This window comes from Strix uralensis, chromosome 4, assembly GCF_047716275.1.
Source record: "Strix uralensis isolate ZFMK-TIS-50842 chromosome 4, bStrUra1, whole genome shotgun sequence".
NCBI classification, from domain to species: Eukaryota; Metazoa; Chordata; class Aves; order Strigiformes; family Strigidae; genus Strix; species Strix uralensis.
The window spans coordinates 17,099,283-17,118,263 of NC_133975.1; the positions used below are offsets into that span (position 1 = coordinate 17,099,283).

General features: G+C 36.9%; 1 protein-coding gene across 9 annotated transcripts in view; it reads left to right on the plus strand.

Moving 5' to 3' along the window:
• The window catches only part of CC2D2A (coiled-coil and C2 domain containing 2A), a 65,989-nt gene that overhangs the window by 43,011 nt on the left and 3,997 nt on the right, over positions 1 to 18,981 (plus strand). For 6 of the 9 annotated variants that reach the window (XM_074865793.1, XM_074865796.1, XM_074865801.1 and 3 more), the window contains 12 exons: positions 1,067 to 1,158; positions 2,894 to 3,061; positions 4,551 to 4,656; positions 7,058 to 7,167; positions 7,293 to 7,389; positions 8,669 to 8,767; positions 11,343 to 11,519; positions 14,127 to 14,147; positions 15,238 to 15,441; positions 15,664 to 15,753; positions 16,552 to 16,665; positions 18,535 to 18,669. In XM_074865793.1, coding sequence (XP_074721894.1) covers positions 1,067 to 1,158; positions 2,894 to 3,061; positions 4,551 to 4,656; positions 7,058 to 7,167; positions 7,293 to 7,389; positions 8,669 to 8,767; positions 11,343 to 11,519; positions 14,127 to 14,147; positions 15,238 to 15,441; positions 15,664 to 15,753; positions 16,552 to 16,665; positions 18,535 to 18,669 — 1,413 coding nt within the window. The remainder of the gene's footprint in view (positions 1 to 1,066; positions 1,159 to 2,893; positions 3,062 to 4,550; positions 4,657 to 7,057; positions 7,168 to 7,292; positions 7,390 to 8,668; positions 8,768 to 11,342; positions 11,520 to 14,126; positions 14,148 to 15,237; positions 15,442 to 15,663; positions 15,754 to 16,551; positions 16,666 to 18,534; positions 18,670 to 18,981) is intronic. The other 3 variants (XM_074865794.1, XM_074865798.1, XM_074865799.1) reach the window with 3 other exon arrangements.

Here is an 18,981-nt window from a genome sequence, read left to right on the forward strand (position 1 = left end):
ATAATATAAAAAAATTATTTTTAACAAAGCTGTCATGTCTGTGTCAGCCCTGTATGTTTTGCATGGTATTTAAATGTGTACTCAAACATATGGTTTATGCAGCACACTGAATAATAGTATAGGAGTACAGAGTAACATACATTATGGTACCTTTATTTGTCACTCTTAGATTAAATACAAGTAGCCTTTTTTAAAATAATATTTGCATATTTTACATTTATAAATTGTCAGATGTGCTTGAAAATTAGATTGCTCACATCAGAACTGAAATTCAGTTCACTCTGAAATGTGATCTTTATACACCTGTCACTTCAACACAAAGGTATAATAATATCTTAAATAAAAACTTTAAAGTAACAAAGGGAGATGTATTGCAGAAAATTGTTTGCTATTGCTGTTCTGCAACTGATCTTGTAATAGCACAGTATATAAGGGCATTACTAGCATTAGTGGTAGGAAAAAAGGAGAAAGGCAATAAATACTCTGTCAGTCTGCTTCCACATAGTTGTTGGGAGAAGAGGGAAGACTCATCTCAGTGCTTCAGTCTATGATCTCAGCATAGAAATGAAAGGAACTAAGGATTTTAAACATTTATTTGAAATCATAGTGTTTGTAATATGAGTTTCACTGATTGCCTGCAGTACAAAGTATTGCTTTTATTCCCCATAACCAATACCATATAGATTTCTCTACAGCCTTTTCTGCAACTGCATTTAGACGTGGAAAAGAGATATCCGTTAGTGTTGTTTATTGTTGTGATTGATTCTGAGGATGAGCTGTAAGCAGATAAGACTTCATTTTCTGATTATATGCTTTCATATGTTCCTATATCTGGCTAGCCGGTATGTTTCTAGAGAATTACTGTATTTGTAAAATGAGCTTATGGTATGTTCTAAAGAAATACCTGGTGGAAAGAAAATTTTCCTTGGACAGTGACTCTTTTAGAAGTGCGAAAAAATAAATAAGATATATTTGGATATTTTGTTTTTAATAGGCAGAATGCAAATATTTGCAGTGGATTTGGATTAAAAGTATACTTTTGTCTCTTCTCCCTCCCCATTCACAGGTTCGAGAATCAGTAATAAACCGTTTCCTCATAGCAAAACACCATTTCCTTCTCTCTGACCTTGTCAATGAAGAGGAGATTCCCAGCCTGGGGTGAGGGAGCTATCTAATTTGTTTTAAACCAAAATAATTAATGTAAAACCATCTCTGTCTCTGATCTTTTTTTGCAAAGTGTATTGATGTGGCAGACTGATGCAATTTTGTGTTTAGTATAATATATAAACTTCCAGTCACTATGTACACCTCCGCCAGTACAGACAGTGTATTGATACTCAAAATGCATAAAAACTTTTTTGAGAAAAAGTCTGGTTTTGGCAGAAGTAATGTGACAGCATGTAAATAAGATTTAGGAGGATATAATGCATCTGGCTGTGATCTGATAAGCTGACCATAGCCCTAGCTGGTGCCAGATTGAACGATTTCCAAATATCAGACAAGCATCAGAGGTAGTAACACTACTGCTGGTTCTATAGGTGATGCTTACTCAGAGTCAGTGCAAATGCCCTGCAAATAATGTGCAATAAATTTTTTTAACAGTAATTTTTCTTTATTTTACTTGTGTATTTCTGTTTGCTGTTGCTAAATGTCATATGCTGGATGTCATTTACTTTCAGAAATGTTACTGGGTTTGGAAAGTACTTCTTTTTTCTTTTAAGATTATTTTTTGTTTTATTACTTAAGCACTTTCTTTGAATTTTTGTTCCAAATCCCATGCTTGTTGATTTTGACACTTATCAGTCATCACAGCATAGATGACTCTTAATTAACGTTGCTCCCTTAAAATGTGTGTAAGTAAACAAGTTGTGAAAGATAGTTATTTTTTCTTTTATGTAGAAGTTGCTTGTGTTTGCTATGAACATGACACCCTTAAAGTACAGACAAAGCTTTTTCAGTCAGCAGTATAAATCTAAACAGTCCCATCTGCTGGAAATACAGAGACTTGCTCTCTTACAAAAGAGTTCATCCTATTCTTTAGTTTGTGTTTTCACATCACAGAATGGAAAAATCTGAATGAGATGATAATCAGCTTTTGGGGTTGTTTAAAATCAAATGCTTCGTTTCTTATAATGATGACTAATTCATATTGGATTCTATTTGCTAACTTATATGGTTAGTGAATTTAAAATACACCATGATTTGTTTAAAGCATCTACTTAGTGAGATATTTCAGTAACTCATGGGTTTGTATTATTTTAACAGTAATTACTGTGATTTTTTTATTATGGAAATATAAGGAAATAATGCCATTGGCTATCAGTTTTTAAAGCAGATTTTGGAATGTCTGCAGTTAATATCAATGATGTGTAAAAACATACATCTGCTTTTTATTCTTTTTCCTGTTTGTTTTTTTTTCCTTTGGTTCTGCTTTGCCTTGGGTTATAAGTTCTGAGGGTCCAGGGTATGTTGTGGCATATTCATTCTGCTTCCCTTCTATAGCCTATTGTTTGTTGTACATAGCTGTGTAATTAGATTTTTTCGCCTATTCCATAGTGGTGGTTGTCATCTGCTAGATACCTTGTTTATAACACTGTAGTTTAGATCTGTCTTGAAGCTGTGTAATTGTCTTACTTGTATCTTACCTAGTTTTGGAAAAAAAAAAAACACTTTTTTGCACATTTAAGTTATGATTTTTGAAATATAAGACAGAACTGGACTGTGTCATACTAAACAATTAAAACATTTTGACATTTCATAGAGTTTTGTATGGCACTAACAGGAGCGTATATTTTCTTTTTCTGTTAGTGCATAATTTGCATGTGTTTCATGGAAACACTAGCATGCTGGATTCTATGCAAAAATGACTAAATACGTGTTTTATGATTATTAGTATTTTGGGACTTGGCCTTTTTAAACTGGCAGAGCCAAAACGACCATTAAAGCCAAGAAGAAAAGAAAGGAAGAAGGTCACAGCACAGAATTTATCAGATGGAGACATAAAACTGTTAGTGAACGTTGTTAGAGCTTACGATATTCCAGTGAGAAAACCAGTGCTGAGGTATGTTTAAATGCCTGTTTCCAGTACAGATTCATTTTCTGGTTGCAGCTGTTTTGAGGACGGCTGAAGCAACTAATGTTGAAATTCAGCCATTCATGTTGTTTTCATCCTCATGATAAAAACATACATACATTTATCTTTTTATTAATAATGATAAAGAACTGCTGGTTTGTAAGTTTGTAGAATAATATGAACATTTATCAATAATTGCTAAATTCAATAAATGTTTTACCAAAAACTTTATTCATTTGCTTGAGGAAAAAACTGGAAGATAACTTACAGCTTTGACAACTTTATAACTCTGGTAATATCAGATGAATTATACCTTAAGCAAGCTTGCTAATTATACTCAGGGCAATTTTAGTTCATAATATTTTCATTAAATACCAAAAATAAGTATTAAAAAAATTCAGTTCTTCATTGTGGGATACTATATCTGCCTCCTGAGTGTAGCATGTTGGTCATCTTCGTGAACTATTCATTTAAGTTAATGGACTGGGCCTAATTTGGCTCTGACTAATTTTAAAGGTGACCCTTACCTTCAGAGGCGCATTAAGGCAGTGCCTGTACTGCATGATGCTGTGTCATGTAGAGATACTGAGTTCTGAACACTGGTTCAGTTCCAGAAGCAATGTATTAGTGCAGTGTTCTCACTCCCTCCCAAAATGATTACACCTTGCATTTAACTCAGAGGTGTTTTAAAGCTGACCAATTACTGTGCATACAGAATTTAGCATCTTCTGCTGTTTTATCTCTTTACTATAATAAAGGTTCTGCTGGATTTCTGTAAATAAGTTCATATTGAGAAAAGTAATTCATATTAGAAACATGTTGACAGGAAGGAAAAGATGAAAATTTCAATTCATTATCAGTATTACAAAAATAAATAAAACCCCTCCCAGTCTTTTTGCATTATATGATATCTTATTTTGAGCTGCTTTCTCCATGAATAGTTATTCTTTTATAATCTCTACTGTGGTGTTATTACGAAAAAAGTTATGCAGAAGCACTATAAAAATAAACATATTAACATTTATTTCACTCATGGTTTGCTGATTGTGTAACATTCATATGGATTTAATTTTGTCATAGAGGCCTTGCCTGGATACCATGAAGTCTACACTGTTTATGAATTCTGTGGGGATTCATCTCCTTAAACTGAAAAACCTGTAGCTCATGGAGATGGTACAGGAGGAGGCAAAAAAAAAAAAAAAAGTCTGGGGTTGATAAGCTCTTCAGAAAAGAGAGCCTCCAGACACAAAGCACTCTTTTGCAATGAGGCTTACAAAAGCTATACAGTCATTACCCCTACTGGCATTCTTTTTGTGTTATTTGATCAAATAACTATCTTTATAAGGTTCAAGTCATACCATAAAAATACCAGAACTATTTCCATAATTCTGTATGGCTAATACAGAATGTGAGGGATTCATATTTTGTAATGTGTTCTTCGTCTTTTCTTGTTGTTGTTGTCCATTTCCTCTTGTAGCAAACTTCATCAACCATCGAAATCTTCAAGGTCCTTTAATGAGATGTTTGCAGCCTCTCCATCAGCTCAGAGCGCAACTGATAGCCCAGATTGGGCATTCAACCAGGTATACTACAAAACTAACATTTTCTTATGTGAAATTGTGAGCATTCCTCTTTTCCACAGACAGTAACATTCACCATCAGAAAGGTACTCCTGGTGAAACTGGCTGCTCATGGCTTGGATGGGCACACGCTTTGCTGGGTAAAAAATTGATTGGATGGCCGGGCCCAAAGAGTTGTGGTGAATGGAGTTAAATCCAGTTGGTGGCCGGTCATGAGTGGTGTCCCCCAGGGCTCGGTTTTGGAGCCACTCCTGTTTAACATCTTTATTGATGACCTAGACGAGGGGATCGAGTGCACCCTCAGTAAGTTTGCAGATGACACCAAGTTGGGTGGGAGTGTTGATCTGCTCGAGGGTAGGGAGGCTCTGCAGAGAGATCTGGACAGGCTGGAGCGATGGGCTAAGGCCAACTGTAGGAGTTTCAGTAAGGCCAAATGCCGGGTGCTGCACTTGGGCCACAACAACCCCCAGCAGCGCTACAGGCTTGGGGAGGAGTGGCTGGAGAGCTGCCAGTCAGAGAGGGACCTGGGGGTGTTGATTGACAGCCAGCTGAACATGAGCCAGCAGTGTGCCCAGGTGGCCAAGAAGGCCAATGGAATCCTGGCTTTATATCAGAAATAGCGTGGCCAGCAGGAACAGGGAAGTGATCTTACCCCTGTAGTCGGCACTGGTGAGGCTGCACCTTGATTCCTGTGTTCAGTTTTGGGCCCCTCACTACAAAAAGGACATTGAATTACTCGAGCGTGTCCAGAGAAGGGCAATGAAGCTGGTGAAGGGTCTGGAGCACATGTCGTACGAGGAGCGGCTGAGGGAACTGGGGTTGTTTAGTCTGGAGAAGAGGAGGCTGAGGGGAGACCTCATCATCCTCTACAACTATCTGAAAGGAGGTTGCAGAGAGATGGGGATGCGTCTCTTTAACAGAGCAACAAGCAATAGAACAAGAGGTAATGGCCTCAAGTTGCACCAGGGAAGGTTTAGACTGGATATTAGGAAGCATTTCTTTACAGAACGGGTTGTTAGGCGTTGGAATGGGCTGCCTAGGGCAGTGGTGAGTCCCCATCCCTGGACATGTTGAAGAGTAGGGTTGACATAGTGCTTAGGGATATGGTGTAGTTGGGAACGGTCAGTGTTAGGTTAATGGTTGGACTGGATGATCTTCAAGGTCTTTTCCAACCAAGATGATTCTGTGATACCTTATTAGTGAGGTTGGCTTGCCCACTCCTTGATTGCCAAAAAGATAGTAAAGCTGCAGAAGGTTCAGAGAAGGGCAGTAAGGATGTCAGAAATACAGAATGGCTACTGTACGGTGAAAAATGGTAGGGCTTTTCAGCCAGAAGAGCAGTAACTGCGAGTAGGGGAGGAGGAATATGGTAGAGAGGCACAAAATCATATGTAATACGGAGACTGTGGATAGGGATTGACTGTTTACTGGCTGTTTCACTACAAGGGTGAGGGATCATCAAATGAAGCTGTTAGGATTTATCTTCAACACAAACAGAAGGTTGTGATTCTTCATGCAGCAGTTAGCAGGTGCCTAGAGAAGTTGTTTACATGTATTGTTGACTAAAGAGGTTTGCTTGCATTGAAGTGCGTATTGGACATGTACTTGGAAGAGTGATCCACTGGGAATTACTAAATAGAAAAATTGTTATAGTCTTGGGAAAGTCCTTCATCTGAAAACACTTAAAGCCTGGAAGAGTAATAAGAGAAAATATCATATATGTCTGCTCTGTTCTGTATGTGTCTGCTGATGGCCATTTTCACAGCCTGAATTTTGGGCCCAGTGCACTCTTAGCCTAAACCAGCACAGCCATTCTTATGAATATCTTACTATTTTCCTTCAAAATTATAGCTCTTTGAAATGTAGAAAAGGTTCTGCCATATGCATTTGAATGTTAAGGAAATGCTCCATTAAGTAATTTTTAATCACATTAGGGGTTTGTTGTGTCTAGTGGAAGTTGCTTATCTGTAATAGGAGCCAGTTTCAGAGACAACCAGGATTGGAGCAGTAGGCTTCTTGGATTACAGATAAGAAGATACAAGTGCACTTTTTTCTACTGGTGTCTGAATCACACATTCTGTTTCAGTTACTGTCTTTGATTAGATAGCCAGTAGCTTTCCTAGTCTCAGGAGAAAATGTGGTTTTGCTGGTGTATATAAATATGTCAAGTATGCTGAATCTTTTGGAAATGCTAACATATAAAACATTTTTTAAAGTTTCATAAATGCTTAGAAGCCTGGGAAGTGCAATATTTAAGGTGTATTAAAAGTTTTATCTGGGCCAGACCAGCCTGATCTCCACAAAGTATACGTTTATTTTCCTAAATACATGAAAATGTGTAATTTAATATGTTCTGATGAATTTTTATAGAGGTCTGTTTCGTTTTTTTGATCTCTATTTATAGGTTTTAGTCCGTCCCTTTGTAGAAGTTTCTTTTCAGCGAACAGTCTGCCGAACAACAACAGCAGAGGGTCCAAACCCCAACTGGAATGAGGAACTTGAGCTTCCATTTAGGTATGGCAAAATTAAACCAAATTATTTCTGAGTAATAATAATTTAATTTCAGAATGTAAATTTATTCAAATGATCATGTTTTGTTCTTTTCTGTTCAAATCACTTTTTTGGTTTAACCTTCTCAGAGCTCCTAATGGTGACTACAGCACCCACAGTTTGCAGTCAGTGAAGGATGAAGTCTTCATTAATGTTTTTGATGAAGTACTTCATGATGCTGTAGAGGTGAGTTCATAATGGAAGAACAGTGTACATTACAGAATATTGTGAGCTTTTTGAAGTTGACAGAGTAAGACTTTTCGGTGTAATAGCTTTCACACTCCTGTGTCTCTTTTTTCACTAGTTTGTCATTCCTTATGATTTTATATGTAGACAATACTTCAATATTGATAGACGGATCAATCTTTTCAGTGTTAACCCTTGCACAAATTAAGCTTGTACTACGTAATCTGCTGCTAGAGTTGAACATGTGTATGTAATCTGTTTTACTGATATTTAATGAAATTGGAGATACTGAAATTGGAGATACTAAAATTGAGAGGCAACATATGAATTATAATCTGAATTCTGTTCTTCTTAATCTTACTCAGAATTTTTTACTAAATTCCAGATGAATGATCCCAGTTATGGTATTTTTTTATGAACTATCTTTTTATGCTCTGTCTCATCCTGTTTTGCAAGCTGTTTGGTGAAAAAGTTTTGGTTGTATATATTAATTTTTTGGAATGAGATAAAAATTGCAAGTACTAGTTACAAGAAATTTTTGTAAGCTCTCAGTGTTGGCATAACTCCTTCCCCTGTTAAAACCAGTGAAAGCTTTCCCAGTCAATTCAGCATGCACAAAAATAACAGCACTCAACATTCTTGAAAATATAACCCAAAAATAAATAATGAACATATTTCACTGAGAACAGAATTCTGTCCTCAAAAATGAAATGGTATTTGATGAAACAGAAGGAAGAAAGATAACAGTCTTGAAACTCAGATGTCACTCTAGCCTTTAGAGAATTTTTTTTTTTTTCAAGTAACTTGTAGGCTGATCATATTAGATTTGAAAACCCCTGATAGGCAATACACATGAAAACAATGCTTCGATTCCACAGGGTTTAGTTAGATTTTCATATAGTTTTACCTTGAAAAAGCTTCTTTTAAATACTAGTAAAATATTTCATTAGAAGACCAGAGCTTAATTTACATTGTCTGAGAAGACTCTTGTGGACTCCTTGTCAGACTTTTGAGTTCTCCATCACAGGTTATACAGGACTTGAACTCTGAAGTGCAAGCACATTATATCATGGACCATGATGTTCTTGTATTTGTTCAGCATTTGGCATGCTTGAAAGGCATGCAGAATAATCATTGCCATACTAGCAATTGAACTGATATTTATAGTAAGTTATTAAAACAATACAGAATTTTTATTAATGCCTTGATTAAATTGGTGATTGAATTAAAGGAAATAAAGCTGTCTTACAAAGTGTTAAGTTGGGCAACTTTTTAATAGGATGATCTTGAAAGAGGAAGTGGAATCCGCACTCGTGTTGAGAGACACTGGCTGGGATGTGTTAAGATGCCATTTACTACCATATATTTTCAAGCGAGGGTAAGTGTCAATAACTTGGAGGAAATCTCTTAAAATACATTTTGCAGACTAGAAAGTGGCTGGTAATGGAATGTCAGATTTAATGATATTATCTGTACTTGTTAGTTCATTTTTATGGAATTGTTTGAAAATGTGTTTGAAACCACTGTTTTTTGTAAAAGTTGGTGAGTATTTGTCAGTAAGTTCAACATTCTGAAGGGAGAAGAGATAAACAAACTTACTTCTACACTGACAATGCACCCTGGCTTCCTTCAGTAATGAGGTTAAAAAGTGCAAATTCTTTAGGTAGTTTTGTCAGTGGCTTTTGAGATTTCTGGTATTGCACATCCTAGATAGGTGAACTAGTAAAAGGAATATCACCTGTCTAGGTGATAGGAAATTTGATCTGCAAACTGCTTTTTTCACACTTTTCATGAATCAAGTTTTCACTTTTACCTCTCCTAATCCCTTCTTTCCTCCATTTTTAGAACTTTTCAAGAGATATCAGCAGTTAGTCACGGGATTAGTAGTAAAACGTGCAGTTCTTCATAGGGGAAAGGCATTTTTCTGTCCAGCCACCCATCTTGGACGTAGGTTAAGGAAACTAATTTTTCACATCAATAGTCCTATCATATTGTAATCTTGCTGTAGGACTCTTTTTCTGCAGGGCAGTTGCTTTCACGTGTAGATCAAGTCATCATATCACAAAAGTTTCTTAAATTCTGACATCAGTCGTATACCTAATGACACATTAATTTGTTCTTCTCTGACTATAAGGCACTTCTCAGAACCTTATGGACTTTAAGACATACTGTAAGCCTCTTGGATTCTTTGGGTGGAGGATAAATCTATACGATTGTCATTTAATTGAAGTGCGGTGCTTGGAGTTCAAAGTGATTTTCTTGGGCTCTCCATTTGCAAGTCAGAACATAATTGTTATGGGATTCAAGAAAGCATGGGATTCTTTTCATTGCTGAGAAATTTTGGACAGTGTATGTCTAACCAGTGTCAGTCCATTTGCTTCTGCTAGATCGTTAATAATATGCTATCTTCGGCTTGGGACATTAGTCAATGAATTCAGGTGTTTGAGGGTTGTGGTGCCCTATAGAATGAAGCTTTCACTGACTTAAAAGAAGATGCAAGTAGTAAGAAGATCTAGCCTTCTTTTCATGAGTTTTTGGCCAACCTATGCAGACAACGTCATGTAATGTGACCACTATTGTTATAGGTCAACAAACAAGAAAGAACAAGATCCTTTACTTTTACTCTTTTTAGGGAAATGTTCCATGCTAAATGCATGAAATTCACCCAAGAAGTGTGTCTGTACAGTCCTGAGAGACTTAATGGGCAGACTTAGACGTTTTAACAGACTGTTTACCTGTCGTGAAGGACAGAGCCTGTAATCTATCTTTGAGGATTACCAATACTGATGTCAACCTCTGCTCTTCATACTTCTTGTTTGTGTATCAGTCTTTCTGTTGTAGAACCAGAGTAGGTCCTGAATTCCTGTTAGATGCACTCCTGATTCTCTTTGAGGAGGTGATTCCCTAAGTATAGTGTGAGTGCCTGCATAGATCTTCCCAGCATCTCATTTGAACAGGATTTCTTACTGAATTTGAAAAAGCCTGACAGTGGTTATGTCAAGGTGCATCTAGCAATTAAATTTCAGTAGCAAATGAAGCATCTCTTCATCCTCTTCTACTATACTGCAGCAGAAATTCTGAGTGATTTAGTTAGTTCTCTCCTCATCAAAACTTAATTTTGTTCTTAAATGTTTGATGAGCCATCCCAGGAAGTCATCTGTCCATCTTCCACATCCACTGAAGATATCCTTCCTGATGGCAGTCATGTGAATTTTGCCCAAATCAGGATGTGAATCTTCTTGCTTTTCTCTTAAAGCTATGTACTTCCACTGTCGAGATTTGCCTGAGCAAGCGTGGGTCATGCCACCTCTTGTCTGACACGACCTTTCAGAAAGGCCTTGTCTTCTGCTTGTGGTGGCAGACGGAGGTGCAAACAGCTGGTGAGTCTCTCAGAGCACTCTTCCATGGGGAAGCTGGCTGAATGGGCCTAGTTCCAACTGTACCCAAGGAGCGTCAGAAGCTTCTGCATGGAAGGTGTCCATCAGTGAGATGCTGGAGCATCATTCCCACATCACTCAAACATAGGCAAAGGCCTGTTGGTGTGATGCTGCCTTCAGAAGCATAGTCCTGCAACCTGTATTTTTGCCATTTTGTCATTTTTCCAGGTAAACAGTGCTATGTGGAGATTGCTGGTTGAAAGGAAAACAGTGAAAGGCTCGCACTCTTTCTCTAAGAACTAGTGTGTATGATTTTCATTACGTTATTAGTGTCCATAACGTGCAAGAGAGGCTGACATCCAGTTATAATTAATACATTTAACAATGAGATGTTTCATGTTTTCCCCACCATTAACCAGTATATATGTTATATTCTCTCAATTTATTGTTTTGTAATTCAGAGTAATGAAGAAATCAAAGGAATAAAATATTTTAATACAAATAGCAAATGTATTTGAGATGGAAGTTTTGCTTTTTTCCTTTTAATGAGATGTTTTTCCTCTGTATATGTTGTAGATTGATGGTACATTTAAGGTGGATATTCCTCCTGTCCTCCTTGGCTACAGCAAAGAAAAGAACCTGGGAATTGAGAGAGGTTATGATTCTGTGCGAAATCTGAGTGAGGGCTCATATATAACGCTGTTTATTACCATTGAACCACAGCTCATTCCTGGAGAGTCAGTCAGAGAGAAGGTAACTAAATCAGTAATTCATCATATTCTTGGTTTTTGTTTCCAGTGGTGCAGTTCTTGAGATGCATATAAGTAGGTACACTTAGTGTCAAGGATACACTACTTGTATTCAAGAACAGAAGGACATTAATACAAATTCTGAATGTTCTGCTTCAGATTTTTTAGCTCAGTTCAATTTAGTTGGATGCACTATTAAGTTAGATGGACACTTAATGCATAAGAAATAACTTCCACCAGGTATCTAGGTCCAGTGTTAATAGAAAGCAAATTTACATTCATTATCTGTGAGCACATAATTTTCCCATTTGCTTCTGTAAACAATAAAGTATTCATGTGAGTATTTGTGAACAGTGGACAAAAAGGAGGTGGCAGGTGCAAACATAGTATTTTCTTGCTTCTGTGTTTATACTATTCAAATACAGGACTTATTATTAATGGACTCATGCATGCCTCCAGATCTTGAAGATAATTATTTCTAAACGGCAGCTGTTATTTTTTTCAGTTATTTTACGAAACCAGAAATGCTTTACCCTAACAACAACAATATGTAGCTAAAATGCATACACCGCTTGCTATTTTATGTAAGATACAATGACTTTGAGATCCATTCAGCAAGCATGTATGTTTTTCATGCACAAACAGCAGCAGTTCATTTTTTTTCCAATTCAGTGCTACACTGGTCGTTTATAAGAGGTAAACAGGAACTGGAGGGAAAGGTCTATTGTTACGTAATTTCTTTTTCAGAATAAATATAAAATTGTATGGTGCATTCTAAAAACCCTTTTTCTGTTAAATTGTAGTCTTGGAAACTATTCAGTCCTGTTTTCTTGCTCTCGTGCCATACTTTGTTTGCAATTTAGTACTGTTGAAAATAAAGAAAATTAATAAAGTGTATTCATGGATGCCTTTTAAGGTTATTTAGTTTGACTGGTAAGACTATTACTAGAACTCAAAGCCATAAATATGAACTTAACAGCCTTGAATCACCTTTAATAGATGAGACCTTATTCAAGAGTTTCATAGTCTTAATCTACACATACAGTAATTAGTTTCTGGGAAAAAAATGTACTGAATTTGTAAGGAAACAGATCTCTGTTTATAGAAAGACCTGTCTCCAGTACTGTTTCAAAAGCAAAATAATAGAAATTCAAATAAGATGCAAGATTATTGCAAAATACTATGGACTACATGTTGCAAACCTTGACCTCTTTAAATAATGAGCAGATGTTCAGAATTTCTTGCATAGATGCAATCTGATGTGTAGTTACCAAAACGTTATGTATTGTATTAATGTTTAGTAAAATAGTGTGGTTTGGTAGCTATATTTAGAACTGATTTGAACACTTCAGAGGGAAAAACCAGCATATTTTATTAGTCATAGATCTTTCTGACATAAATTCACAGTCATTTCAAATATGACAGTAGGAGCAAACTGCCCCTTACCACAACTCAGATATAAAGAACTAGAAAGAGGCTGAAGTACCTTCCATTCTGAAGATGCAGCAAAGAATCATAGCACAGTAAATCACAACACAGGAAATGAAGCCTGTTCTAAGTAGCAAGAAATACTACATGTCAAAGCTTCTCCTCACAAAGAGCCACACTGAAGACAAGGGGTAATGGATACAAGTTGCACCAGGAGAGGATTTATCTTGATATAAGAAAAATTTTTTACAGTGAGAACAATCATTCACTGGAACAACCTCCCCAGGGACACTGTAGAGTCCCCATCACTGGAGGTTTTCAAGATGCAGTTGGACAGGGTGCTAGGTAATCTGATCTAGGCTCCCTTTCCCACAAAAGGTTGGACCAGGTGGTCTTTCAAGGTCCCTTCCAACCTGGGCTGTTCTATGATTCCATGACAGCTAAATTGTACCAGAAAGTATGCATTGTCACTAAAGCACATTGAAAGTAAAACCAGGAATAAGGAAAATGTTGCTGAGGCAGGAAAACTATTGGTACAGAAGATCTGTTTTCTAAAATGTGAAGATCAGTGGAAAAAACAGTTGTGATTAATAAATCAGTGGGAGTTTTGCCAGATTTTTTGTTCACTCTTTGCATTAGAGATTTTTCTAAATCTTATAAAAATTTTACTTAGCAGCAGATGGATGGATACTAAACCAAACCAAATTATGTCTTTAGCAAACATGGTACAGGATTTTCAAATAATCCATTTTTTTCAAAGCAATATAAATAGAAAACAAGAAAATATAATGTCATGTTAGAGGAAACTAAGTAAAGCAGGACCAAATTCATTAAGAGACTGTTCTATTTTAGGTGGTATGTATCTAATGAAATCTGTACATAAAAACACTACTAAAGTGACATGCGCTTGTATTCTGTGACTGGAAGTTACAATTTTGTGCTGCAACTCCCCAGATGTAACACATACACTTATTAAAGAAAGTGTTTGGCATAAAATGACAAAAACTAATTTTTTGCTGTCCTTTTTTCCTATTCCTAGCCATTCCTGTTGTAATAAAGTCATTTGAAATCCTTGTGTACTGATTTAGGATACCAAGCTTAATTTTAGTTTAATTTTACGATACCATTTTTTTCTTTACCCATTTTTTCTCTTTCCTGCTGTCCTTCCTGAATCTCCATATAGATGAATGAAATGCTTAAAAAGGTACAGTATTAATAAATTAGATCAGTTGAGAGATTCCTGTTGTTCCCTGTTCAAGATTAAGCTTGGTTTTGTGCCATTCATCAGTCTTTTTGCACTTTATGTTACTTGACTCTGAGGTAGTAGTTGTTTATTTGTCCGTAATATTTGCAGTGAATTACTACATTTAAACTTACTAAGTGCCAGAGGCTATACGTTTCAGCTGTTAATTATGCTTGAGAAGAATCACCACTGTGTGTCTTCTCTGCTGACTTGGAGGTCTAGCTACAGGGCACTGTGCAGCTGTTCCATCTCTGGTTAGTCTGAGAAGGGCAACAAATGACAAAAAGCAGTTTATTTTGAACAAAAACATTATGAAGGATGAGCTTTAATTCTCAGCACCACTAGAAATGTACAAGGGACTCTAAGCAGATGAAAAAAAACCTCTTTTGACTGATCCTTACCTTTAAAAAATGACATCATAGGTGACATATGAGCAAATAATTGTTATAGTTATATAATTAATATGTGCTTTTGACTCCTAGATTTGCTTCTGGAAAATCTCATCTAAAAGCATGAAAATTTTAGGACGAGTCTGAATTATAAGGATTCATCTGAAAATTACTTGTATCTTCTCTGCAAATATTTGGGCATTGCGCAGGGTTGTCGCAGTATTATTTATACAAAAATTACTGGGATTTTGTGCATTACCGCAGTTGTGGTTTTAATAGAGTGTTATGTGAGTAGCATGTAGGATTAGGACCTAACCATAATTGTTTACTTTTGAATTAATATGTGGTGTTACATACTCATCCCTTGCAGTTTTATTTGGCTGTAACTTTCACTACGTTTTTCAGTGCTTTAATAAAGCCAGCTTATAGGTACAGGTCTTTATGCACATTCATAAGTAAATACAAACTGCCCGATTTGCCATTACCTTGACCTTTCTTAGGTCTGGGAGGCAAAGTATATACTACAAGGAAAGTTCAAAATGCTATTATTTACACTCTTTTTTATGCTCCTGTAAATGGTGAAATAAGGCTGAATATAGTAAAGACGTGAACCCAAACTATAAATAAAACTATTTTTGTATAAATTCTACTGTCTTTTGAAGTTTGATACCCAAGAAGATGAGAAGCTGCTCCAGGCAGCAGAAAAGTATGAGGCTGAGTGTACATCAAAGTTTCCAAGCCGCCAGTGCCTAACAACTGTAATTGACCTCAATGGGAAAACAGTTTTTATTACCAGATATATCAAACCTCTGAATCCACCACAGGAGCTTCTTGATGCCGTCCCAAATAGTTCTCAAACAGCAGCAGTAAGTACTTAGAAAAGATAGTGAAGTTTCTGGGATATAGTTTTCGGAATGTGTGTGTTCACATGTGCGCATGCACATAGGCATATAACATTTTTATCTGTCTGCCTTTTTGTAAAGAAAACACTAGAGATGCAAACAATACAATTATAAATAATAATACAATTGTTAGATCTCCACATCGTGAATTGAAGAGGTGACTTGCTCTGTTTTGTTTTCTTGCAGGAATTGGTGGCTCGATATGTTGCTTTGATCCCTTTTTTGCCAGATAGTGTGTCATTTGCTGGAATTTGTGATTTATGGAGTACATCAGATGTAAGCAATGCATTAAATAGGAGTCCTTTATCCTCTTGAATGTGATGTAACATCCTAGCAGCCCCTGCTTTTGAGGGGAGATTGTACCAGATGAGTTCCTGAGGTTCTTTCAGACCTAAATTATTCTGTGATTCTATTGTTGTAAAAACTATTTTTATTTATGAGCCATTTATTTCAAAGAATGAGGACCAAAGCTTGACAAAAGTTGCTCATCCTGATACGAGCCAAAATTTTATCTTTGATAGGTTGCAATTGATTGACCCTAAGACTGCTTAGGGCTTTAAGCTTTTGCTGGTTTTGTTCAGTTATAAAACAATCCAAAATGGCTAGTTATGCACAAGTGAAAGGATGCTGACTGATGGAGACTTTACAACTAGACTGGAAATTGATCATTGTAGTTCCAAGGAACTACAGAAAACACATTGAATGTAATGTCAGTAATAAGGGGATATTTAGCCTTCTCTGTCACATACAAACAAATACTGTCATCTGTAGAGTAACAGCAGACACTAAGTTACTCATAGATGATTTTTTACCATCTCAGAAATTTTCTACAAAATTCAGAATAACTCAAAAGACAAAGACCCTGGTTCTTGTGGTAGTGTCTCAGATCTGCATCGTGGATTTTCTCAGCATTCACTCTTCATCCTGCATGCTGAAGCAATGCCCAATAAACAATAAAGATCAGTTGCAAAGATCTGAGGGGGACTATTTTGCTTCAGAAGTGTTAAGAAATATTATTAAATGATGGAAATTGAAAACACAATTGATAACTGCAAAGAAAGATTTTTTTTTTAGCAATTTCTTTATCTTCTGGCGGGAGATGAGGAGGAGCATGCCGTGCTCTTGTGTAATTATTTTCTTGGTATGGGGAAAAAAGCCTGGCTTATCATTGGAAATGCTATTCCTGAGGTAAGAGGATTTTTTCATTTGGTTGGAATATTAACTTTTAACTTAACTATTTAGTTCCCACCAATGGATAGAATTGTTTCTTGCTGTTTTTTCCAGGAAGTTATCTACACTTTGGTGCTGCTGGAACTAATTATTTTTAGAGATGAAAAAAAAAGTTGAAAATATATCTTAGTATAAATATTGTCTGGGTTTTTTTTTCTTCCTGCATGCATGTTTCCACACTTAATCTGGTAGTAGCTGTTGTCCTCATAGTACACTACCAAGCATCTGTAAACCTTGATTAGACTTGTATAAAGCTTGTATAAATGGTGTGTCCAGGACCAAGGTAATGCAGACAGTCCATTCACAGCGTCTGCCATGAACACACAGACTGGGACAGAGTTTGGGTGGGATTGGGTAAAGGTTGAGAGGTGGCAGGAGAGGGTTAGGGGCTTGCCAGGGATTCTTACTGGTACATACATGTCCCTTGATTCTCTCTCCAGCTGATGCCAAAGCTGCAGCAAGAGTAATGATAAGATTTGTTCAGGCTTGACAAGTCAATCTTCATCTGCCTTCTGTAATGCAGGCAGGTTAGGCCCTCTGCTTTGCCTTGGACTGCTGTGCACCCTGTCAGTGCTGTGAGCCCAGTCTGGCAGCAGTCTGGCTTAGAGTGGCTAAGAACTAAAACATTTAGATTCTTTTGTCCCTTAGGAGTTGCATTTGTTTGCAGAGAACCACTCAGATGTCCAAGTAACCAGGCTGAGAGAGTTGGGGTTGTTCAACCAGAAGAAGAGGGAGAGACCTTATAGCAGCCTTCCAGTACTTAAAGGGGGCTACAGGAAAGATGGGGAGGGACTCTTGATCAGGGAGTGTAGGGATAGGATGAGGGGTAATGGTTTTAAACTGAAAGAGGGTAGATTTAGATATAAGGAAGAAATTCTTCACTGTGAGGGTGGTGAGGCACTGGATCAGGTTGCCCAGAGAAGCTGTGGCTGCCCCCTCCCTGGCAGTGTTCAAGGCCAGGCTGGACGGGGCTTTGAGCAACCTGGTCTAGTGGAAGGTGTCTCTGCCCGTGGCAGGGGGGTTGGAACTAGATGATCTTTAAGGTCCCTTCCAACCCAAACCATTCTGTGATTCTGTGGTAAGGCTGTTTATAATGCAGATTTCCACCATTAGTATCTCAAATTAGCGAGCACATGTGAAAGTTTTGCTGAGCAGAATTTTGGTAAAAATTCCTGTCGAGACTAGTTTCTTTAGCGCATTCCCTGATACTGCAGCAGCAGGACCAGGTACTCCTTCCAGTCCAAATCTGATGGAGATGGTAGTCCTTAATAAAGCATTTAGCTTATGCATGCTGTAAGGAGGGGGATTATTCCAGGTGTTTCGAGGTACTTGGAAAATGTGGGAGATAATAACAAGAAAATAGAAGAGCAGTTTAGGGATTCCTGATAGAGAATACAAAAAGAGAGCTGGGAAATTCTTCATGTGGCTGTATGAGGGAAGGCTGATGGATGGGACACAAAGCATGCTGCCTACGTGGCAGTTGTTCAACACAGAGATTGCCTGTGGATGACACTTGGGGCACTACCTGTATATAGAATTTCACATCAGTTTGTAGCTGAACCGAGACAACTTTCAGAATCTGTATTTTAAGAATGGCTCAGGGCTGCGTATGTCTAACATTTCTCTGCCACGTAAGATACAGAGAACACATTATTATGTAAGTGTTAGTTGGTTGAATTGTAATGAACCTGTAAATTCTTCCAACCAGATTGCCCCAAAAAGTACTATTAATCTCAAAAGCAAAATTTAATATTCCAAACAATATAAAGCATATTATCTTTTAAGCCAATTTTAAAATATCTTTCTCATGCTTTTTTTTCTTCCTAGGGATCAACTGCATATGTATTAACTTTGGAACAAAGTCAGTATGTAATTTGGAATCCCAGTACTGGATGTTTTTATGGGCAGTACGATACTTTCTGCCCCTTACAAAATGTGTACTGTCTGATCAGCTGTGATAATGTAAGTGTACCCAGTCTTGTCACATTTCTATACCTGTAAGAGTTGATAACTTGTTTTCTTGACCTTAAGCATCCTTTGTTCATCAGTGTAACTATATTTATGCTGTCATGTTATTAGTGATTTTACTCAGTCTTAAGGATGTTTTTCAGCTACTTTAAATACTTAAAATAAGATTTTTTTAATTAGCATTTAGGTGGATCATGACATCCATTCATATAATTTTCATTAACAGGTTTTACTTACCTATTTCCCAACTTGGATGGCCTAAGTTTACCACTGCTTAGCTGAGGAGTAGTAATTCAGCAAAGCTAA